The 23,467-nt window shown below is 40.4% G+C and overlaps 10 protein-coding genes across 10 annotated transcripts; all 10 read right to left on the bottom strand.

The window, feature by feature from the left end:
* Positions 1-378: 378 nt before the first annotated feature.
* TM35_000461230 (mitochondrial import inner membrane translocase subunit Tim17) lies at positions 379-837 on the bottom strand (the record flags this gene model as incomplete). Its single annotated transcript, XM_029030302.1, has 1 exon — positions 379-837. The coding sequence occupies one exon, from the start codon at positions 835-837 to the stop codon at positions 379-381; it is 459 nt and encodes a 152-aa protein (XP_028878370.1).
* A 1,062-nt stretch (positions 838-1,899) lies between these two features.
* On the bottom strand, positions 1,900-2,370 carry TM35_000461240 (Placental protein 25 (PP25); the record flags this gene model as incomplete). The annotated part of the gene is made up of 1 exon (XM_029030303.1): positions 1,900-2,370. One exon carries the CDS (start codon positions 2,368-2,370, stop codon positions 1,900-1,902), a length of 471 nt encoding a protein of 156 aa, XP_028878371.1.
* Positions 2,371-3,001: 631 nt separating this feature from the next.
* Positions 3,002-3,928, bottom strand: TM35_000461250 (uncharacterized protein; the record flags this gene model as incomplete). The annotated part of the gene is made up of 1 exon (XM_029030304.1): positions 3,002-3,928. One exon carries the CDS (start codon positions 3,926-3,928, stop codon positions 3,002-3,004), a length of 927 nt encoding a protein of 308 aa, XP_028878372.1.
* An 879-nt stretch (positions 3,929-4,807) lies between these two features.
* Positions 4,808-6,436, bottom strand: TM35_000461260 (uncharacterized protein; the record flags this gene model as incomplete). The annotated part of the gene is made up of 1 exon (XM_029030305.1): positions 4,808-6,436. The coding sequence occupies one exon, from the start codon at positions 6,434-6,436 to the stop codon at positions 4,808-4,810; it is 1,629 nt and encodes a 542-aa protein (XP_028878373.1).
* A 286-nt stretch (positions 6,437-6,722) lies between these two features.
* Positions 6,723-7,262, bottom strand: TM35_000461270 (uncharacterized protein; the record flags this gene model as incomplete). The annotated part of the gene is made up of 1 exon (XM_029030306.1): positions 6,723-7,262. One exon carries the CDS (start codon positions 7,260-7,262, stop codon positions 6,723-6,725), a length of 540 nt encoding a protein of 179 aa, XP_028878374.1.
* A 1,331-nt stretch (positions 7,263-8,593) lies between these two features.
* Positions 8,594-11,221, bottom strand: TM35_000461280 (uncharacterized protein; the record flags this gene model as incomplete). The annotated part of the gene is made up of 1 exon (XM_029030307.1): positions 8,594-11,221. The coding sequence occupies one exon, from the start codon at positions 11,219-11,221 to the stop codon at positions 8,594-8,596; it is 2,628 nt and encodes an 875-aa protein (XP_028878375.1).
* Positions 11,222-11,915: 694 nt separating this feature from the next.
* TM35_000461290 (uncharacterized protein) lies at positions 11,916-13,478 on the bottom strand (the record flags this gene model as incomplete). Its single annotated transcript, XM_029030308.1, has 1 exon — positions 11,916-13,478. One exon carries the CDS (start codon positions 13,476-13,478, stop codon positions 11,916-11,918), a length of 1,563 nt encoding a protein of 520 aa, XP_028878376.1.
* A 439-nt stretch (positions 13,479-13,917) lies between these two features.
* Positions 13,918-17,253, bottom strand: TM35_000461300 (uncharacterized protein; the record flags this gene model as incomplete). The annotated part of the gene is made up of 1 exon (XM_029030309.1): positions 13,918-17,253. One exon carries the CDS (start codon positions 17,251-17,253, stop codon positions 13,918-13,920), a length of 3,336 nt encoding a protein of 1,111 aa, XP_028878377.1.
* Positions 17,254-18,166: 913 nt separating this feature from the next.
* Positions 18,167-21,985, bottom strand: TM35_000461310 (AAA ATPase; the record flags this gene model as incomplete). The annotated part of the gene is made up of 1 exon (XM_029030310.1): positions 18,167-21,985. One exon carries the CDS (start codon positions 21,983-21,985, stop codon positions 18,167-18,169), a length of 3,819 nt encoding a protein of 1,272 aa, XP_028878378.1.
* Positions 21,986-22,317: 332 nt separating this feature from the next.
* On the bottom strand, positions 22,318-23,283 carry TM35_000461320 (uncharacterized protein; the record flags this gene model as incomplete). Its single annotated transcript, XM_029030311.1, has 1 exon — positions 22,318-23,283. One exon carries the CDS (start codon positions 23,281-23,283, stop codon positions 22,318-22,320), a length of 966 nt encoding a protein of 321 aa, XP_028878379.1.
* Between the last annotated feature and the right edge of the window lie 184 nt (positions 23,284-23,467).

Consider the following 23,467-nt stretch of genomic DNA (forward strand, 5'->3'; position numbering starts at 1 on the left):
AAAAAAAAAAAAAAAAAAACAATGTGCTAAATTTTACATTACGGTCATTTAGCAGTCAGACGATACAACAAAGTTGCAATATTGCCTATATGTGCAAATAGATGTTTCTTTGTTTGTTTCTTTTTTTTTTTTCCCCCTTCCTCTCTTTCTATCTCTTCTCCTTTCTGAAAGAGATAAGATGAAAAAAAAAAGAAAACATCCAATAAAAACTCAAAGGAAAAAGATAGATAGATAGATAGATAGAAAGAGTGACCAAAAGATATTAATCACACTCAACAGTAGTTGTGTCCCCCCACCCTCACCTCATCAACACTCTTACCTTTCTTCTTCTTCTTCCTCTTCTTCTCTTCTTCCCCGTACAGTTGTGTGCCCACACATTTACCGTTGTGCGAAGCCGAGTGCATCGATCATGCGCTCCAGCAGCAGTGAGAAGATCGCACCGCTAGCCACACCACCAACGAGTCCCGGTGCCTTATAATAACGCCAACCATAAGCCCCGCCAAGCAACGCCCCAGAGGCGGTTGGATTCCACATGTCTTTTCGCCCACGTCGCTTCTCCAGTGCCACCTCAATGCCGCCAAAGAGAAAGCCAAAGTATGCAAAACTGCAGCCGAGCTTTCCAGCAGCACGGATACTGTGACGGAAGAAGTCTGCTGTGCCCATTCGCTGTGTTGCCGTCTCGGCGGAAATCATCGCACCAAAGAGAGAAAAGCCAAAACCCATCACGTAACCACCCACAACGTTCATACCAGCTGTGGCCAGGGTACTGTCCTTCGCCAACATCATCGCCTTCTGCGCCGGATCCATCGGCGGCTGCTGCTCGAGAATTGTGGACATTTTTTTAAAGATTTATGTTTTTTTTTTTTTTTGTTTTGTTTCGTTTTTCTTTTCCTTGATGTATGCTCTTTTGCTAATCTCACAGAATCTCGTTTCCTTTTTTTTTTCTTTTCGTTTTTTTCTTTTTCTTGTTTTAGTAATGTTCCTTTCCTTTCCTTTTTTTTCTTTTCTTTCTTTTACGTGTTAAGCACCTCCCTCAGTTTTAACCCTGTAATGACGTCTGCAGGTTTGTGAATGGATTGCTTTACGGATTCTTTACCCTTTTTGTTTGTGTTTATATGTTTAAATAAACTTCTTCCCTCCGGTAAAGTGTGTTTTTTTCACTACTTTTCAACTTTATTTCTTATTATCACTGTTATATATATGTATATTCTTCTTTTCCTTTCACAGGTAAATTCACAGACACGCCGAAGAGGAAAATCCGCACTTAGGCTCTACTATTTTGATGGTCCTACTGTATGCGTGTTTACTTCGACTACATCAGTAACACAGTGGGTTAAAAAAAAAAAAGTACACAAAATAGAGAAAGGAGATACAAAAAAAAAAAAAGAAAAAAAAATGAATACCACTTGGATATATATCAAAATCATTTTTTAAAACTTTTGCCTTTTTTTTACTTTGATCTACGCGCGGTGCCACTACTACTATCCTCTTTCTTTCTCTTTCTCTTTCTCTCTCCCAACAATTCACAAGCAAACGCTAAATAAGCAAAGAGGTCCACTGTACCCCTTTATTTTTTTTTCACTTATATTTTCATTCACTTGCTTGTTTTAATTCTTCTGCTTGCACCGCAACACACTTTGCTGTCTGCAGTGGGATAAACTAGGTGCCACGTACATGCACCCCCTCTACCAAGTGTTTCTGCGTCACCATGAGCAACAGGTTCTTTACATTCATTCATAAGAGAGAGATACATATATACAGAGAGAAAGAGAGATCGATAGAGATAGAGAAAAATATCGGCTTCCACACCACAAACACTCCTTTTCTCTCACTCTCTCACAAATACACAATACACGCTCTTCACATATGTTTTTTTTTTGTTTTTCTTTTTCATTTCCTTCACATAACCACTTCCGGTCGTGATTCCAACACGGCGATACGCTGCTGTGACTCCTCTCCCTCCGCCTCCACTCCCCACATGGCGACAAATTGACTGTATCCCGACAGCAGACGTACACGTATGTATCGCACACCCTTCCCCGCACCGTTGGGGTCCAAATCGAGTTGTTCCACCTGCCGGGCACCGTCTGTGCTGCGGCGGAGTGTGCGGCGGGCGACGGACTCAAAGGAGGTGGGGAGGGCTGTGGAGCAGCGGCCAACATCAATCTCGCGGGCCTCGTGAAGAGTGAGGCGGAGACGGGTGAGATTCGCCGCGGCGGTGGTGCCAACAGTGAGAATGATATCCTGCGGGAATCCACCGGTTGTGAGGACAAATGTGTCGTTGGAGCCGTCAACGAGAGACGCTGGAGTCATGCGGGGATCGTCATTGTGGAAGGAGACATAAATAGGATCCAAACGCACAGGTGGCATCACAGTAAGAGATGGATATGTGTATATGTGTGTATCCTTGATGATCCCTCTTCTATCTATCTATCTATCTACCTACGGAGTACTGTTCCTCCCACAAAGATGCCAAATGGCTATTATTATAAATATATTTATAATTTTGGTGGGGGATGTATGTATGTATGTATGTGCAGGAAACTTCGGATTGCTGAATGCTGTTGCTGCTTTTTATTTTTTAATTTTTTTTCGGTACGGTTTTTGTTCTTGTTAGTAATTTTACTTACCACAAGGTTGCAAGAAAAAAAGCGAAATAATAAAAAAGAAAAAAACAGAGAGAAAAAAAGAAAAAAGGAATTACTCTTCACATGATTCATCCACTTCAAGAATATGGAAAAAAAAAAAAAAGAAGAATGGCCAGAAGAACCAAATAAAAAGACAAAAAAAAAAATGGACGAAAAGAAAAAATACAATTAAAAGAGCCAGGGAGACATGTATCCCTTCTTTTTTTTAACTCGTATCGAAATTCCCGTTGAAACTAGATAAATATATCTACAGAAGCACGCACACACACACATATATAAACTTTCACACACACAGACTCTCTCTCTCAACTTCCTTCTTTTTTTTTTTAAATTATTATTCCTTTCCTTCACATTCACTTCCTTCTTTTTCCTTTCTTTGCGCTTGTGCGTCTCGGGCCCAAATCAAACTCCCTCGTATACCGTACAATATCTTGAGTTGGACGATTAGGATTTTCTTCACCTCCACGCGGTGCCCACATGCTGCTGGCGGCTCCCCGTCTGCGCTCCTTCACCTCCCGCGTCTTCTCATCATGCCGCACTTCCCGCTGCACTTTACGAATTGTTTTGTTAAATACCTTCAGTGTGCCACTGTGAATATCATAGCGGCCCGACTGCTTCAGCGGTGTGGGATCACCCATGCGGCGGAGAAGATGTTCACGCTTCAGTTGTCGTCGCTGGAAGAGGGCAATGCGTTTATCCTTCGCCGCGTGCAGGGCACTGCCGTTTGCGTAGTCCACCGCCTCGCCGCGGGTCTCACGTTCCCACTGGGCACGTGCGCGGAGTTCCTTCTTCTCCTGCGAGACCTGCGAGAGACGATCGGCAAAGGCCATACCCGTGCGATTGTTGCGCAGATGATCATAAGTGTGTGAACCACCATTACTACCACTGTTGGTATTATTATTATTATTATTATTATTATTATTATTATTATTAATGTTGCTGTGGGTTTGAAGAAGTGCCGGTGTGGCATTCGCCGGACGCTTTCCACCAATACGTTCAAACTGCCGCCATGACTCTTCAATACGTTCTTCCATAGTCGCATTCTCTGCATGCAGGGCTGCTGTGCGTGCATATACATCTTGCAAGTCTTCGTTAAGTTTCTGGTGATGTACGAGAAGATCACGGTGATCATTTCGTTTCGCATCTTTACGTTGTTTGTAGGTTGAAACAAAGGCCTCATTCTCATGAAAGTGAATACCGCGATGTAATGAACGTGGACCGGGAATAGTACGGCGTCGCTTTACGAGTTCTCGCGTGGCCCGACTGTTCAGTGGTGGCATTGTGAATGGATAAGAGGAAAAAAAAAAAAAAAACTACGGCGGGAATGGACTTCCGCTCTTACTCCTCTTTCTAATATCTCTTCCTTCTTTTCTTTTTATGTACTAATCAAGCAAAGAGAGTGGAGGAGTTCAAACATGTAAACACAAAATTGGATGAAGAAGAGAAATGCACGATATATTAAGTTCAAGAGAGGGAAAAATACTTTCCTTCTACCCCATTTCTCTCTCTTCCGCCATATATATAGAACAAGATAGAATTCCAAGAAGGATCAATTAAGGAGATATCCACATCTCTTGATTCTGCAAGAGTTAGAAGAAACTCTTACCATTAATAACAACTCTTCCATAAAGTGCAACGCCGCGTCACACATAAGCAAAGAAAAAGGCACTACGGTATCATCAGTAAACTTCTTTTTCTTCTTTCCCATTTATTCTGCGTGGTTCATGCAACAACACATGCTCTAACCATGAGTTCATAGATGTACGATAACGGAAAATCTATTTAACCACCTGCAGAATTCTCATATAATGAAACAAAAGGAGTTGCTATGAAATTTAGCCTACTGTTGTCACTATTATAAATAAAAAAAACGGCATCAGTACCTTTTACTCCATCAAAGAATGAAAAGCTGGAAGAGAGTCAAGAAAAGAAAAATAAAAAAAAAGTAATAGAATAACAACTAATAAAGAGCTATAGAAAAAGATCTTGAAAGTCATTTCTGGTAAAAAAAAAAAAAAAAAACAAAAAATAAAAAAAAACAAAGAAACAAACAAATAATTAATCAATCAAGCCAATGCACGCATGAGGCAATAAATACCTCGGCAGATCCATTTGCGATAAATTTCCATCCCTTAATACTATCTTCTTTACTCCTCTTCTCACAACCGTGCCAATTGTATATTCACCTTCCTCTTCACATGTGCTGGAAGGGTATCATAAACGTCCCCTGGCTGACTGTACCCACCCATCCTGCCGATAGTATTAGGGCCATCCTCCTTTATAAGCCCCAACCAAGTTGCCAGTGAAGTTGCACCCCACGCAGTGAGTGCGAGGACTATCAACACAAATGTCATTGCCTGAAATATCACCCACCACGAGGAGGTGCCGGTTTTCTTATTGTGGACTTCACTCCACCCAATGTGACCAGGCGTGTTGCGGAATGTCTGCGGTGATTCGCAGATTGACATTAACGCGGCGGCATTTCCGTAAGGGGCAAATCCGTCAATGGTATGAAGTATTTCCATGTATAAATCTTCCTCATCAAGTCGGGTGGAGCTAATAGTCGTATGGGTACGTTTCTCTGATGATTCTGTGTTTGAATCCTCATGTAAATGATCCACTGAAGCCCCACGCCGCACAGCACGGAGAAAGCGAACATTTTCAATCACATTAGACGCTGCAGGAAGAAGAGGCATTTTTAATAGCGCCTTCTCCGCTTCCTCCTCCTCCCTATCATCATAATCGTCATCACTATTATTATTATTACTATGATTAGTAGTAGTATTGTTTTTCCTCTTGGCAGCTTGAAATGCCGTTGCAGCAGCCGTGCCAGAAGTCACATCACGCACGAGACTCGCCCAACTTGGATCAATGTGAAACTGCAACTTGAACATTAAATATCCACACACACTATGGTAGACATCATCATGCATGAGACGTTTAATCACCGCTATGGCTTCTTCCTCATCACCGTAAGCATCTCTCTTACTTGTTTTTAGTACTTTATATATTTCCTGAGCTACAGTGGCTTTTTGTGCGTATTTAAGATATGGATCTTTAATTCGACTCGCTTCTGGTTCTGTCTTATGCAATACATATCGATGATAAAACTCCCACCAGAGATCTAACACCGTTACAGCATCACCACTCGCAATAGAGTCTCCACTAGGTTTAAGTACTGACCACAGTGCTTCCGTAAGAACCTCAGGAACATCTTCCGCTTCCACTGGGAAGTTTGGTCCATCACGTACAAGTTGTCCTTTCTCTGTTGTTGTTTTCTCATCATTTTCATCCGAGTCTCGCCATAAAACGACAATATGTGATGCCACAGCTCCTGCCATGCCAGTATGATTTCTCTCTGTGGAAGTGTTGATTCTTTTCATGATCTTTTGTTTACCATGACGGAGGAGATATCGACTCATATCTCCCAATAATAATAATTTAGGATTTACAAACGGACAACTTTGGGCGAACTCCATGTAGAGAAGATACACATTATCACCTTTACTATTCTTATCCTCATGGCTATTGGCGTTATCGGGTGTTGGCAAAAGTGAGAGATGTACGGCGAGGTAACAGTTCACAGCAATCTCACTAGTGGCAAACGTTACACTTCCAATTCCCCGCTCGGTGTCAAAGAGAAAGTTCTGCACGGAACCGTAATGAGCAAAGAAGCCGCGGACGAATGCTGGAGAGAATTTCTCTTCTCCCCGCGGTGGGAATCCAGCAAATAGTATCTCTCGGTATATATTAGTGGTTTGTGAACCAGATACATATCGTGTAGCCATTCTTCAACCTCTGGAAATTCTAAACCATAGGAAGAAGAAAAGAAAAGAAAAGAAAAAAAAACTCATAAACAAGCAAAGCGAAAAAAAAAAAAAAAACACAGAAAGAAAAAAAAAAAATGATCAATAGAAAACCAAAAAAAAAAAGACAGAGATACAAATAAAAGTATACAAATCACAAACGGATGAATAGACATAAAAGCAAATATACTATGTCGCAATACTTTTCGCTCATAGAGATTGGACCAACCCATTAGAATTAGAATTGGCGGACTCTAAATCTTAACAACTAGTACACATTAGGGTCAATTTCTTTTGCATACCGCATTTCCTTCTCAAGATGCACCATTTCATCCCGTGTCCACTCATTCTCAATACGAAGAAGTTGCCGCACATGTTCGGCTCCTTCCATAATAGAAGGTGCTGACATCGCCACTTCCTGAATGCATTGCGCTAGATAAGCGGAAAGAAGACTCTGCAATGCTTGAACACGAAGGTAACAGGAACATTCAAGAAGTGGCATTAAAAAACCATAACTTTCCATTTCCTTTATAAATTCCATTTCCCACTTCTTAACGCAACTCTTCAATGGGATCGTCAGTGGTTTGGGTATTTCTTCGCTTCTTCTGTCGGGATTTAGTAAATATGTCGCAATACCCTTCACAACATATGCGGGGAAATCTAAATGGATGGGTGGCATTTCTGCTTGGTTGCCTTCATCGAGTTCTGCGAGACTCCGCAGCAGTCCAATCTCCTTCCACGCAATGGCAGCAGGCAAAGTAACAGTAACGCCATCGACGGAGTTAAGAATGATATCACAGGCAGACATGATCTTAACACAATCGTTTTATTTTTTTATTTTTTTTTATATATATACCTCCCCCACTTTGTAAATAAATAAATATTTATATGTGGGATCTATGCTTGTCACACCAGGACTTGGAAGCATATTGAGGATTACGTTAAAAGCATTGAAAAAAAAGAGGGAAAAAACACACAGATAGCAAAGAAGAAGAAGAAGAAAAAGAAAAATGAAAATATATAAGGAAACACACAGAGACACATGTAGAGAGCCACTGTTTAGACAAGGAAGTCAAATCTAATCAATCACAACACAAATAGACGACATAATATGGTATTGTGTACTGGGGATGAGAGTTGGAAACGCATGCACATTCTTCAGTCTTTTATGTGTAGGTTTTTATTTGCAGACCAATAGATTTCGTTGAGGTGATTCATTTTCTTTGTTTACTTCGTTGGCATTTGCTTTGCTTTGCTTTTTTTTTTTTGTTTCGTTTTTTCTCTTTTTTTTTTTGTTTTAACATTGTCGCACATAACAACGGAAGGAGGATCTCCCCCTTCCCCTCTTCTCTTCGTTTCCCTTCCCTCCTCTCTGGCGTCAATCCCACTGACACAAACACAAACAGAGGCATCTACGCACGTACAATTTTAGTTTACTTTTTTTTTTTTTTTGTATCTTTCTCTCTCTCTCTCTCTTTTTTTTTTTCCCCTCCATTCCCCCTTCTGGACACCTATTCGCCCATTAAATACCATCACCCCTCTGATATACACAGCATCACATCAATATATGGCTTACCGTCTGCAGCCAATAATAATAAAAACAAACAAACAAACAAACACACATATACACACACGTATGCAGGGAAAGTAGATCTTGGGGTGGTTATTCTCTCTGTCTCTCTCTCTTTTTTTTTTCTTTCTTTTTTTTTTAACTATGGCGCGATGGCCATAATTGCTTCCCTCATTCATTTTTTCTTTCGTTTTTTTTTTTTTTTTTCTTCTCTACAGTGTCGCTGTACGCCTTCCTATGTTTGTGTACCACTACTAAGAAGAAACACCATTCCAACAAGCAAACCACTCCCCTTTTCGCATCTTCTCTTGTGCTTTGTTCCTGCTCTATACCCTTTTTCTTTTTCTTTTCTTCTTATTATTTTTTTTTCAATATTCTATATGATTTTTTTGATGATAATCGATGATGAGGATAATAATGATAATGATAATGATAATGATGATGAAGTGAGGATGATAGAATAGCAGCACCACTGCTATTGCTTATGTCCCTTTCAGACATATTGGAGGATTCTTTTCCTTTTTTTATTTTCTTTCTTTCTTTTTCTTTGTTGTTGCTGTTAACGCCTTCTAACATTCTTCGTTAACAGGCCACTCGTTCTCAAGCTTCAGACAATCCATTTCTCGCCTCGTCCATTCATTTCGCTCATTAAAACAGCGACGAATGAGTTCAGCCGCTTCAAAGTGATCTTCTGAAGTGTAAATCGCTCGCAGCATAAAATCCGCACACCACGCCGTACACAAATTATATAGTGATGACACCTGCAGCCGCTCTGCTGCTCGTCTAACATCCATCAGCAGTGCCACCCGACTACCATCTGGAGGGATAACTCTCAAAACATTACAGAGATGAGGATCATGCAGAAAAGACTCTGGGTACGTGTAACTCATTTTAGAGTTATAAGGTTTACTTTCCATAGCGAGTACTTCTTCTGCATCTGCTTGACCGAGAATATCACGATAGAGAAACTCACGTTCCCATACGGATAATAAACTAACGAGAGGTACATCAAGAGGTTCGGGAATAGTGGACGGTTGTAGCCGTTCTTTTTGCCCTCCATCCGTGACAAAATGGCACATATATTCTACACATATTCGTGCCGCCTGTGAGGTAGGAAGAGGAGGAGCCGGTGGTGTTGTTACTGAAGTTAATGTGGAATTCTCATCTCCCACCACTATACCACTGACTGCTGTTCCTGCTATTGTTTTTGTGTTGGTTGAAACTGTATCACCTGCTGTTGTTGAGAATATATCTACACATACTTGACTGGTGCTGTTACTATTTTGCTGTATGGTTAGTCCATGCGGTGAGAGAGATCGTTGAGTTGTGAGATTCGTGTTGCTTGGACCCACAGCTTGTGTGGATGATGATGTCGTACAATGTGCCTTCTCTCCATCGGTGCTAGGTGATGGTAAACAGTTTTGCAAAACAATCACAATTTCTCTACCGTTAATATGTGCATACTGCTGTGGTGAACTTATAACTTCCTCAGAAGGATGACGAGGACCTAATCCAACACTACCACTACTCATACTACTTCCTCCTCTAACACCAGAACCAGGACCATCGTGTTCTAAATTCCCACCGCGTGCATTTGTTCGTTGTCGCCCAGCGTTAGGACTAATTTCTGAACATCTATTACTCAGTGGTCGAGATGCATTTGCTGTTATCTCCACAGCGGCACCAACACTGCTGGGGGACATTTTGTCTATAAGTTTCACATGCGGTGTGGTTTCATCACTACAGGAGGAGATGGTATTCCCACCAAGAAGAAGTCCTTCATCATCATCACCAATCATACAAGGAGTACGTTGGTGATAACTACTTGGAGAGACATGTTCTTCATTTGTAAGACTGGTCGGTGTAATTAACGCAGCAGCGGCAATCGCAGCCGTATCGGGATCAACAGGAATACGAACAGGCCATGTAAGACCATCATCATCATCATCATCATCACCTGGTTCAGGGGAATCAAGATATATAGTGGTAGATTCACGACAACGCACTACAGATGTAGCCTCACCGTTTCGATTGGACTCCGCATCTACTCCAACTTTATGATGACTTGTGTTTTCCTTTTCCTCCTTTTCTTTTACAGTCCCTTTCGTTGTTATTGTTATGGTTGTTGCCGTTGCAGCTACTGATGATGATGTAATCGTAGTAGTCGTAGTGGTGGTGTTGGCTGTTGTTTTTGGTGAGGACTGTTTCTCTGGATATGCCTGTGCGGTAGGTGCACATAAATCTGGCTGAGGTGGAGTTTCTGTGGAATTCATTAGTTGTTTCTGTGTAAAAGATAATTTCTCACGCGCCACAAAATCCTTTTCCTCTTCCTCTTCCTCTTCTTCATCCAGTGTACTTGGGGTGGCACTATCCTCCGCATTGCCGAGTACATCCCCATCGTCATTCCCTGGTGCTATCAGTCGCTCTGGGGTGGACCTGCCATTCTCGCCCTGATCTACACTCACAGAATGGTTGTAACTATTACCATTACTATTAACAATATTGTTATTCGTGCCTGTGGAGGTGGTGGAGGTGGAGGCATTCGCACTTCCCGGTCTGGATCGTCCTCTCTGTTTCTGTGTCTTTCCATATCCCCGCATCTGCGGCGGTGTGGACTCTGGCGTTGTACACGAAGAGGGTGTTCGACTGCTGTCGCCATCATCATCCTCATCATCATCGATAAGACTCGCCGTACGGTCCGTATCATCCGAGTGATATGCCGCAGCTACAGCCGCAAGAGTGATATCATTATCGCCTCTTATTACTATTCTAGTGCTACCACTGCTGCTGATAGTAGTAGCGGTGCTGCTGCTGCTGCTGGTGGTACTATTACTACTATTACTAGTACTACTACTTCTACTACTACGATCGCTGTTTATATGCCTCTTCTTCTTCTTTTTTTTCCTCGTGTGATTCTTCTTTTTCTTTTTATTATCCTCATCCTCATCTTCATCATTGTATCCAGTAGTACGACCGGGACTACGTCCAAGATGACATCTACTTCTTCTACAACTGCTGTTCTCATCATCCTGATCATCTTCATAAAAATCATCATCATCGGCTGTCTGTTGTGGAGTGCCATAACGTTCCACCCAGACATCAACAGCATGACGCACAACAGCAGAGAGAGTGGCGGCCTCTTTCGGCACTGGGATCATCGTGCCATCGTCCGTCTGCAGATAAATTACAACAGACATGATGTAACCATACACCAGTTTACACAGTCAAGGCCACAAGTTAAATGATATATATATATATATATATATATACCCCTGTGTGTGTGTGTGTTTACGCTTTTGTGTTTCTTTCTCTTTCTTTTTTCTTTTTTTTTTGATCGATTTCCCCTCGTCTTTTGTTTTACTGGATGTGGATCCTTTTTGTTTGTTGAGATGTTTCTGTCTCTTTTTTTTTTCTTATCTTCCTCTCCTCTCTCTCGAATGTTGTTGTTCTTCCCTTATTTTTTTTTTTTGCTCTGATGTTCGTGTGTTTTCTACACCCAAAGATTTCTCTTGTATTCTTTCACCCCTGACACCCACGCACAGTAGGCTACTCCCTCACTTTTTTCTTTTTTTTTCTTTCTTTTCTTTATTTCTATTCTCTTTTTTTTTCTTCAGTCAATTCAACTGTTTCTTTGTGCAAGGCCCTTATGGGCAGTACCTGAGAGATTAAACAAAATCGTAAAAAAAAAAAAAAAAGAGAGTAAGAAGAGAAAGAAAGATAGAAAAAGTCAAATAGAGAATGGAAAGTAATACATTAAACCATCTTCATTAGGTAAAGAGAGAAGGATTATCCTAGAATGAATATATATATATATATATATATATATATGAGTTTCTATATTACACTGTAGATTCTTTTTTTTTCTTTCTTTTCCTTTTATAAATTTACTCTTTAGCGTGACTCAAGCAGACTACGATGCCGCTTGGAATCGCCAACAACAAACCACTGCAAATCACCACGACGGCAATGAACTTCACCGCGTGCAAGTTTAACATATCGCTTCATCGCCATAATTGCCGTCCCATTATGGCTCTTATCATTCCCACTAATAGGAGCACAATTATTATTATTATTATTATTATTATTATTATTATTATTAGAAATATCAAGAGAATCAGTAGTAACATCAAATACGTTCAGTACCAGAGAAGCCAGTGGTACACGAAAGGCACTAGTATTCCGTGAAATAAAGGCATTCAACTGACGATTATATCGACTGTTATTACTGTTGTTATTACTACTATTATTATAAGTATTTGTGCGACGTTGTGATCTCCGTTCTTCCATGGTACTAGCGTCTGTGTGTACATCATAATCATAGTCATTAAACTCTCCATCTTCATAATACAAATCCCCATCATCATCATCGTAGTAATCATCATCATCATCATCGTCATTATCGTCATCATCATCATCATCATCATCATCACTGCAGCTATTTCGTCTCCGTCGACGAGTTCGTTGAACAGTAGACTTCTTTCCAGTACCTTCTCGCGGTGCTGCACTCATTGGATGCATACAAGCCAATCCAGTGAGTGTACCTACTAAGGCTGAACTATTATTATAAACTCCTTTACTTTCTTCATTATGTGGATAAGGATAAGGATGATGACTATTTGTACGGTTAACACTGTGTGGATCACACGGTGGATGTCCAGCACTACCGCAGCTGTAATTAAGATCTTCTTCAATGATGTGAAGAGGAACACTTGTGGAGGCAAAGGAGGCATCTCCCGCAGCAGCTGCACACCACTCCGTAAAGAGAACTTCCGCTATTAATGATAATGGTGGTTCTTGCACTTCTTGGATTGCTGCATCTACGGAGAAGAGAGATTCCACCGCATTTACACATTCCACACGCCCTATAGTATTTCCATCAACAACACTGCGTTGACGTAAAGCATGTAAAAAATCATTTAAAAAGGAATTATGTTTTTCATGTTGTTGTATTTGTCTATGGTAGCGTTGTTGTAAATGTAAAAGAAGACGTTGTCGTGTATGTAGTGATGGAGGTGTTCGTTGTGCTATCCACGGTGATGGAATAGACTCAAGATGTGGAAAGTTAAAGAGAGACTCTTGCATATCGGCATCAATATAAGAAAGAGAGGAAGTCTCCATACGATTGATGTTTGTCTTACTCTTACTATTCATATTCTCTGTTAACTGTGATTCCTGCGAGGGTGGGGCATCTACACAGAGGAGATGTACCCATTGTGGGAGAGTATTCCCTAATGCCACTCGTTGTTCTAATTGCAACAGTGAAGAAACTTCATCTTCTTCCTCTACTTCTTCTTTTACTGTGTTCTTCTTTTCATCTATTTCTTCTTCTTCCTTCTTGTGTTTCTTTAGTAGAGTTTCAACCGTGTCTGTGCCTTTTTGAATGCGGGCATCTAAGAGAGAAAAGAAGTGTTTAAGAAATTGTTGTGTCTTCACTTCCTTCTCAGCTTGAGTCATTTCGAATAAGTTATTGTAAAAACACACACACCCCACTAACTTCTTCTACCACTACTGTGGATAACATAAACTCACAGAGAAATAAAAAGAAAAAGAAAGAAGTAAAAGAAACATAGAGTTTACTTCTGTTTCCTTTTTTTTTTCACAGTGCGTATTGGACACTATGTACGTATACATGTATGTATGTATAAGAGAAACAAGGACAATGAACATCATATATATATATATATATATATATATATATACTGAGAGAAAGGAATATCAAGAAAAAAGAGAGTACTGTATCTACAGTTCCAGTCTAAGTGTAGGAGTATAATAAGGCAGTAGAACAGAAACCCCCACGAAAAAGAAAAATAAATAAATGTAGAGACAAGATATACAACTGTGATTTGAATACTCCACACACAAACATACAAACAGACTATTCAAGATGTTATTTTCAATCCCAACCCCATAAGGGAAACATACCCTTAACACTGTACATTCCAATATGCTCTTCTTCTTCACTTTCCATACTTGTTGTTGTTTCCTGCGACTGCAGTAAAAAAATCGCCTCGGATGAAGTCCCAAACGGATCATCTGTTTCTTCTATACGTGAGCCACTCCCAAATGGAAATGCCGCAACTGTAAGAATTGTACGTGTTTGACTATTATTATTATTATTATTATTATTATTATTATTATTATTATTATTATTTTCACTATGACTATCATAACTAGTGTTCATACTGGGACTACTATTACTATTACACGATGAGGGAAGGCGCCAGATAGATCCTTCTTCTTTTTCATTATATGTGTGTATGGAAATATCACGAAACCACGCTGGCCGCTGCCCACACTGTACAATATCCCACCACCGCTGTAAATAGATGCGATCATCACGAATTAACTCCACCACATCTTTTGTGGGTGTTGTCTTCGTCTCCAGCCACTGCAGTGGATCACTCGCCATGCGATCATCATCATACTCATACACCGGGGCAGGCACCATCCCACACCGTAACACACACGTCACCAACTCCCCATTATTATTATTATTATTATTATGATTATTATTATTCCACTTGTTGTTTAGCAATACACACGGGAGTTCCACCGCCACTCCCTCCGACGGGCGTACAACTCGAGTGACATCAAAGCGACCAAACCGCCGCCGCAGCGCAAACAAGATAAGATCCCCACGCTCCACCGGCGCCGTGAGCGGCACTGCGCCCTCCACAACTCCACACAATCCACCAGCGAGTTCGAGACTTCTCTCAACATCCACACCGTGCGGGAGCCGAACCCACAGCGGGTGCATCATGGATTCACTCGAAGTGCCTCTTGTGGAGATCGCAGCCGCGGAGGGATCGGTGGTCTCGCGGATGTTCACAAGTGCATAAACAGGCATTCGTCGCTCGTCAATGGCAATTGTTGCAGGCGATTCTCCACCACCACTAACACCATTATTATCACTATTATTATGAGTAATAGTAGTAGTAATATTAGTAGTATTAGGAGGAATAGCGGAAGATGATGAGACGGCGGCGTTGTGTGATTGTGTCTGCAGGAGTGAAAGTACTTCCCGCTCTCGTTCCGTACGTGTGGAAAGAAGTTGTTCACACATTCGTCGCAGAGTCATTTTATACCGCTTTTCCTGCAAAGCGGCTTCTCTCATCGTATTATTATTATTACTATTATTATTAACACTACTACTAGTAGTAGTACTCTCTGCTGTACAGTCGTCTATGACTTTGCGTATAAGCACATCTCGCAACGTTATGCGTGCGATAGTGTTGTGTGGATCGAACTCAAGCGCTGCGAGGGCTGTACGCATAACACTATCATGGGCACGCCGATAATTCACTTCCTCATTATTCTTATTCATATTATTATTATTATTATTATTATTATTATTATTATTATTGTCATGATGATTACTCTTCAAAGCACGCACCTTCTCATTCCAAAGCCGCCATGCAACATTCGCCAATTCATCTGCAGCCCCAGTGGCACACATCGCATTTCGTATACGTTCATGCAATGTTCCACCCGCTGTGTCAATCACCGCAGCCGGATTTCGCACCAATTCCATTAATTCATCTTTTTCTTTTTCTAACAGTTGTGGTTCACTACTGGGCTTCCACTGATGTCGCGATGCCCCAAGAAGAAACAAGTGCCGCACAATATCAACATTCCCGCCAATCACCGCAAACGGCAGTACACCCGCGCCAACAGTCAACGCCGGGCAACGAAGGGCCCTCGCATGGCGTTTCGATTGTATCTTCACATCATCACACGATATATTTGTTTTCTCTTCCTTTTCGTGTTCTTCGGTTTCTGTAAAATTCACCCGCAGACGTTTTTCTTCATGTATGGTTGATTTAGATTTAGATGGTGATAGTGATAGTGATGCTTTCTCCTGTGGGAGTCTATCTTCACCGTAGGCAGTTACCCAGGCGTTAAGAATTAGTCTAGCCGTGTTTGTGTATCCCAGTTTACACACCCAGTGCAATAACGGCACTCCGCCTGTTGCGATCTGCGGAGTTGTGGTGGTGAGAGCAGCGAAGAGAGAACTGCAGTTGTGTACATGTGAGAGTTCATACAATGTGAACAGAGAGGCGTGAAGGCTCATGTCATCACGCTCGACTAGAGTAGAAAGCGATACGGAAGAAAGGGTATCACTACAACTACTATCATTATTATTATTATTATTATTATTATTATTATTATTATTATTATTATTATTATTATTATTATTGTCGTTATTCTTCTCTTCTTCCTCCTTCTTGTCTGTATTGTAATGTGATTTGGCAATTCCTGTGTTCATTTCAAATGCCACTTCATCTTGAATCAATAAACACAGTTGAATCAATATAAATACACGAAATGAGTACATATCATTCCCAACCCGCACTGCCAGAGACTTCTCTTCTGTTTCACACACCGTAAAGAGTGCGGGATGTGTGCCCTTGTAGATCCATTCTTCTACACAAAGCCGTAATGTAGAGAGAGCACCATTCCAAACAGCATTACGGCAAACAGCAATCGCATGTGTCCAGAGTAAAGAATGTGTAGATGTGTGAAGATCACGAATCCCATCTTTACATAAATCACTACTAGTAGTTGTACGATTATTATTTTCTTCTTGTTCTTGTTGTTGTTTCTTCATATCCTCTCTCTCTGCTGGGAGGTGATGGACGGCGTAGAACTCAAGAAGAGTCCACAACGCATCTGTTCCCACCATGTTCTCTATACTCACCGCATAGCAAAGTGGACAATGCCCTAATCTACACATATGATAATGTTTTTCCTTGTTACTATCACCATGGACAAGTTTTTGAATCTTCCAAACCGCCTCTGCAAGTCCCTCAATGGCAGCCACTAATGATGGTTGACGCCAGAGTTCATGTATAGATGGAAATAACACTGAACAATTATCCTCTTCTTCTTGTTTTCCCTTATTATTATTATTATTATTATTATTACAAGTCAGTCCATTCACAACAGTGAGATGGATGGAGTCATGTCCACCTGCAATCCGTCGGGATATAAGGGCTGATGCGAAGTATTTAATAAATGAAAAGAATACTTTTCCCATCTCTATACCAGTGTTGCTCTTCCTCTTTGAGTGACTCTCTTCATTGTTAGTATTATTATTATTATGTGGGTACACTACGGATTCGTCTAGCAAATGACAGAGAAGTGTACTTGCGTGGGCCGTATTTTCCCACGATTCCTGTAGAAGAAGACGTTTAATCAACACGAAAACATCACCACCAACGGTATTCATTTATCTATTCACTACACTTCTCTATTTATTTCTCTTCACAAACCCAAACACACACACACACAGACAGACACAGACCAAGTGTATATGTAGTACTCAGGGGTGTTCTCTATGTATCTAATCTATCGTTATGGTAATAGAAAATCTGTACTCCTTTTGCGAGTTTATTTTCGTTATTTACTCTTTTTCTTTTTTTTCTTTCTTTCCTTCACGCTAAGCCGTTATTTGAAAGAACGGAGACGGCAAGTAAAAACAAACAAGTGGAAGAGAGAGAGAGAGTTTTTAGAAACATAGTTAAAAGGAAAAAAAAAAAAAACAGGTGATACACATATATACATATGTACCCAAAGAAAATGAACAGAAAAAAAGAAGAAAAGAAGAAATAGTAATAATAGTAATAATAAAAAAACTGTAACGATTACAGTGAAATTAAGAAAAAAAAAAAAACGCCTCGGATTAAATATTAAAAAGTCTTTGTTCCTTCACACAGACATACAAACACTCACAGGTGATACACCTACACACTCACATACACAAAGATAGACTCACATAAACACCCGTATTTCTCCCTTACTTTCAATCCCTTCATCCTAACTACAACCATTGATTCATTTATTCCTTTTTTCTCTATTTTTTTGCTTTTTTTTTTCTCTCTCTCCCTTGCTTTCTCTCTCTATCCATCCATCTATCCAAAAAAACAAAAAAAAAAAAACAAAACACTTCAACACATGTTCAACATTTCTGAATAGTTTTAACAATATAGATATTCTTATAGAGGTAAATAAGGGAGATCTACGTTCGGATAGTGCCTATGTATGTATGTATGTATGTATGTATGTATCTATGTATGTATGTAGGTATACATTTTTTTGTTTTTGCCTGTTTCCCCCTCTCCTTTTTTCTTCCTTTTAGAGGATTACGCAAACATCTGCACATGAGGCTGACGCTCTCTCTCCTTCAGTTGCAAATTCTCCAATTCCTCACGGAGTATCTCTGTTGTTAAGTGCCGTACCGCCGTTCCCAACAATGCCACTCGGCAGCAGGCACTGAAGGCCGCCGCACGAATAAGTTTAGCCGACACGGATGTGCTGCTGAGTTCATCAAAGTCAATACCACCATCGGCGACGGGTACTTTCTCTGGAATTGCACGGCGCCAAAGTTCACGGCGTAGTTGTTGTGTTGGCATGCGAAAACTAATTTGTTGTTGAAATACAAACGGCGAGGCCCGCATGTCCACACCGGCTGAACCTTCAGTTCCTGTCGTTACAATAAATATCACTGGTCGTGGGTATCGCATCGCATGATAGTGAATTAACTTTGCGGTGTGTCTTCCCTGATCGGAGTGATTAAATAATGCTTGAGCCTCATCAAATACAATAATAGCACCAAGTTTACGAGCTTCACTAAATACATGATGTACTTTTAATTCTTCCACTAATAACAACTCCGCCACATTACAGAGACGTATAGTAGAGGCACACTCATACGCAATACCTTCAGCAGCGAGACTCTTTCCAGTTCCACTAGGACCATGAAATAAATACATCGCCCCCTGATCTGCACAGTCTTCCTCATTAAATCCCCACTGCGAGAAGAGAGTACTTCTCCCTTTGGCAAGTCGCACAAGTGTCTCGAGTTGTTGTTGTGTTTGACGATCCACCACAAGATGGGAGAGAGAACGTTTGGGGGTAAAATAAGACTCTGTAGAGGCACCAGGGGGTTTCTCAGCCGCAAGAAAGAAACCACGCAGTTGTAATCGTGCACCTTCTTCCAAATCTCGCATGCAAAGTGTTGGTGTTGTGCTCTTTTCTCTCGCCACGGCATTATTAATAGCTGCAATCGTGGCATTACGAATTAATCCACCAGAGAGTTCATAATTTAAAGCCAACATTGGAATAGAAACATCTTCATGTAAGGCGAGATTACGTGGGAGATGGGCTTGCCAGATCTTTTCACGCATTTCCTGATCTGGTAAACGAAATTCCACCATTAATGAGATACGACGATTCATCGCCTCATCAATAACTTGAGCTTTATTCGTTGCGAGTATAATAAGACCATCATATTTTTCAAATTCTGTAAGAAGTGAAGTAACGAGTGGATTACGTTCACGACTTTCAAAGATAGATTCACACTCATCAAAGAATATAATCGCATCATTTAATTTAGCTTCACGAAAGATAAAACGTAACATCTCTGGTGCTTTATCATCACTTTTAAATTGCAGCATACTAACAAGAAGTATACGTTTGCCTAATTCATGTGCTACCGCATTAGCAAGCATTGTCTTTCCGGTTCCACTTGGGCCATAAAAGAGAAATACCAATCCGCTTGTACTTACCCCAAGTCCTTCTCCAAATCCACAGCTAGACTTACACTGCTCAAACATACTATAATGTTGAATCGTTGTAAGCACCAGTTCTTTCGTAGTCTTTGGAAGTACCACATTTAAGATGGGTACATCTGGCATATATAAACGAGATCCAGGCACCATCTCTGCCGTTTCAGTTTCTGTGCCCATTAAATGATCCACAATTTTACGATCCACATCCACAACATAATCCATTAAATCTGTATTAAAGCAGGTGCGTCCACCACCACTACCATCCAATGTAAGTGAGAGTATATTGTTAGCCACAAGAGGACTGGAACGGTAGAAAGAACTTCGGGCCGCTACACGTTCTTTTAAAGTATCACACAAGACAAATAAAATGTAACCAACTGTTAATAAACGTTGTCCATCTCGCATTACATATCGTCCATTTATGGCCACTAACATATCATGAGAAACAACATTACCAACCATTAAGAGCATAATGCGTTTTTCCAATTCAGAAAGATTTAATTTCTGTGAAAGTGCCTCAATACGTGGAATAAATTTTCCTTCTTTAAGTGTTGCTGCTGTACGAGCACGATGAATAGCTGTAGCTACACGTACTTTACCTCGTAATTCACGTATAGTTGCCTCCACTTTAGTCTTTGGTGAAAATAAAGGTTCTTCATCATCTTTCATATCACTTTCTGCCCCACGAAGACGAACAACATTTGCCAATAATTTAAAAGACTCATCCATATATTCAATATCATTCACATAGGGTACATAAATATTAGATGATCCTTGTGTATGAGAAGTTAATCCAGTTAAATTACCACTGGTTCCATTTGTAGTAGAGTTTTGTCTTTCTTCTTCATGATTAGATGGAAAAATTACTTGTAATCGTTCTCTTACAGCATTCTCTATAGCACTTTCATCTCCACTTTGCAGTACTGCTGGATCAATACCAAGTGATTCCAACTTGGGTGTACTAGCTCCACTACTGCCACTGCAGCTATTAGAATCTTCCTCATCCTCAGTCTTATGCGTATGTTTTACTCTATTAATGCTATCTTCTTCTTCTCCCTTTACTTTACCTCCTTCTCCTCCTGCCGTCACTATTACTGTTGTTGATGTTAATGAGGATGATGATGTTTTTGTTAGAACTGCTGCTGCTGCAGCTGCAATAGCTTCACGTTCTGCCAAAAGAACCTCTGAAAGGGCTGTCTTTTCCAATTTAATTAACTGCTCCTCTGAGAGATTATCACCAGAGAGTGCGGCGATGGTTTCCTGCGGTATGGCAAGTTTACTATCCATAAAACTGCTCTTATTCTTCACATCTGTAGTCACAACACCCTGTTTCATATGTTCACGGTAATCAGCGAGGAAATGCATGAGTTGAAATGAATTGAGTTCATTATGATAAGCGACGGCGGCTGGTGTGAGGGCCCCACCTCCACTGTAATTTAATGGCCAAAGTGAACCACAATGACAGACAAGTAAATAAATTAATGCTGTTAACTCATGTTGTTGTAAACGAAATTTCTGTGCCACACGTACAATACGTGGAGACATGCGCATCTTTTGTAGTCGAATTGTAATATGTTGTGTATACTGCGCTAACGCCGCGGCTTGACAGGGGCGGCATTGATGATAAATGTCTAATCTCGCTCCAGTAATCACCCGCTGCATTTGACCATTACCACTAAACATACCGCTGGTAAGTGTAACCCAATCACGCCAGACATACCGCATCTCATGCGCTGTAATGAATTCACTATCGTTTGCGAATGGAGGAAGCCGCGCCTCTGCCTCGCGTTGAATCTCAGCAAGCACGTCCTTCTCGTCAAGATCCGTATGCTCCTCAACGCGACGACGCTTTTCACCATCTTCATTATTACCATTATTATTATTATTATTATTATTATTATTATTATCATGATGATTGAGAACATCCATAGTCGTCTGATCAGCTGTAACAACTGGTAGTGTTGGTAAAAGAGAGACACGGTGCAGATAGGCACTAACAGAGTTGGGGAATGTAAAATCCCGAAGGATTTCATAACGATGATGTGGTGTCATATTTCCCTTTGACTCTTGTTCTTGTTCCTGTACGGTGATGTTTACTCTATCATCTGTTTTACTTCCATTTCTTTTATTATTACTGTTCTGTTTTCCATGAACTTCTTGATTAGTTTCTGAAATGGCGTTTGGATCACTTTCTGCAGTAGCAGATACCGGAAGTGAGAGATACCGTTGCAGCAGCGGGTTGAAGAGTTCAAAATAGGTGAGCTCCGTAGTATTATGTTCTCCAGTAGTAGTAGTATTAGTAATATTGGTAGTATTAATAGTAGTAGTAGTGATTGGAGTATTTTTACTAATGGACGGATTGCGTCCCCGCTTTTTTGGATGTGGAACCATTATAGAGTGTATTCAACGTGATACTGGGAGATCAAGGGAGTGAGAGAAATTTTACAATCTTCCAATATCGCTTTGTTTTATTTTTTTTTTCTTTCCTTCTAATACCCCCAAAAACAATAAAAAGAAGAGAAAAAAGAAAGAAAAGATTAAACCAAAGAGGATTAACACCATACATCTCTAAAAAGACGTCAAGAGGTGTCCATCAAAGTTTATTTTATTTTTATTTTTTTTTTAAGCAAAGAAAAATAAAAAGTAATTAACGCTTTTCTTTTATTCGGTATATCTATCTATCCATCTATATATATATATATATATATATATATATATATATATTACCGTGTACACTCCGCATCTGTATGCCCAGTGACACCACACCTTGAGCATGCCGTAGTTGCTAAGAACAAATCATCATCGTCAACACTGGGATGCACAACACCACGTACTTCCTCTTGTTCTTCTTCTTTAGTTATCGTTGTGGATGGATGAGATATTACTTCTTTTGCCTTGGAAGAGTCTTGTTTTTCTTTTCCTTCTTGTTGCCGCAAGTACTCCTCTGCCTTTTCACGTGCTGATAAAAAACATCCCGTTCTGTTTTCATTCCCAATAGTATCCTTCTCTGCATGAACTTCGTCCTTCACTACAGCAGCAGCAGCAGCAGCGGTGGGATAATCGTATTTTCCAATGAGTGGCTCTACACCAAATGTACACACCACACGCGATAGAGATAATTGGGCATCATACGGTAATTCATCCCATCGAATGGGTAATTGCGGTTGTGATGATTTCCCACTATTATTGTTATTGTTATTATTATTATTATTATTATTATTATTATTATTGTGATGCCATTGAAATAATTTGCGAATGTATACAAAAATAACACCCACATCCTCTGGTGCTAATAAAGTGGAGGTGTACACAAACCGCCAGAGAACATGACCATCCCGTTCATCACGCTCTACACTCACAACAGGGACAATAAGATCTACACTAGTGATCGTCGTACTAGGAGTGAGATCAGTCTTTGTATTAAGTTTAGACTCGGCTTCTTTTTCTTCTTTTTCTTTTTGTAGATTCTCTGCGGCGGTGTGATAGCACGACTTCCATACATCCGCACCAGACTCACCACGGCGAAGTGCTGCGAAGGCCTCGTGAAAGAAACGGCGGAAGAGAGAAGTGTACATGGAGAGAACAGCGACTGTCAACTCAAACCGCCGTCCACACACCACTACCTGCACTCGCTGCTGATCCTCCAACCCGGACGACATGATGTACTTGATAAAGGAATGAGAAAACATATAAGAAAGAGAAAATAATAATAATAATAATAATAATAATAATAATAATAATAATAATGAGATAAACAGATAGTCTGCTGAAATCCCATTTCCTTTAAATATACATAAATATAAGGAATAATTAATGATAGAAACGGATCCAAATAGCAAACACACAAATAAATAAATAAATAAATAAATAAAT

This window comes from Trypanosoma theileri (assembly GCF_002087225.1).
Source record: "Trypanosoma theileri isolate Edinburgh chromosome Unknown TM35_Tth_46_V1, whole genome shotgun sequence".
NCBI classification, from domain to species: Eukaryota; Euglenozoa; class Kinetoplastea; order Trypanosomatida; family Trypanosomatidae; genus Trypanosoma; species Trypanosoma theileri.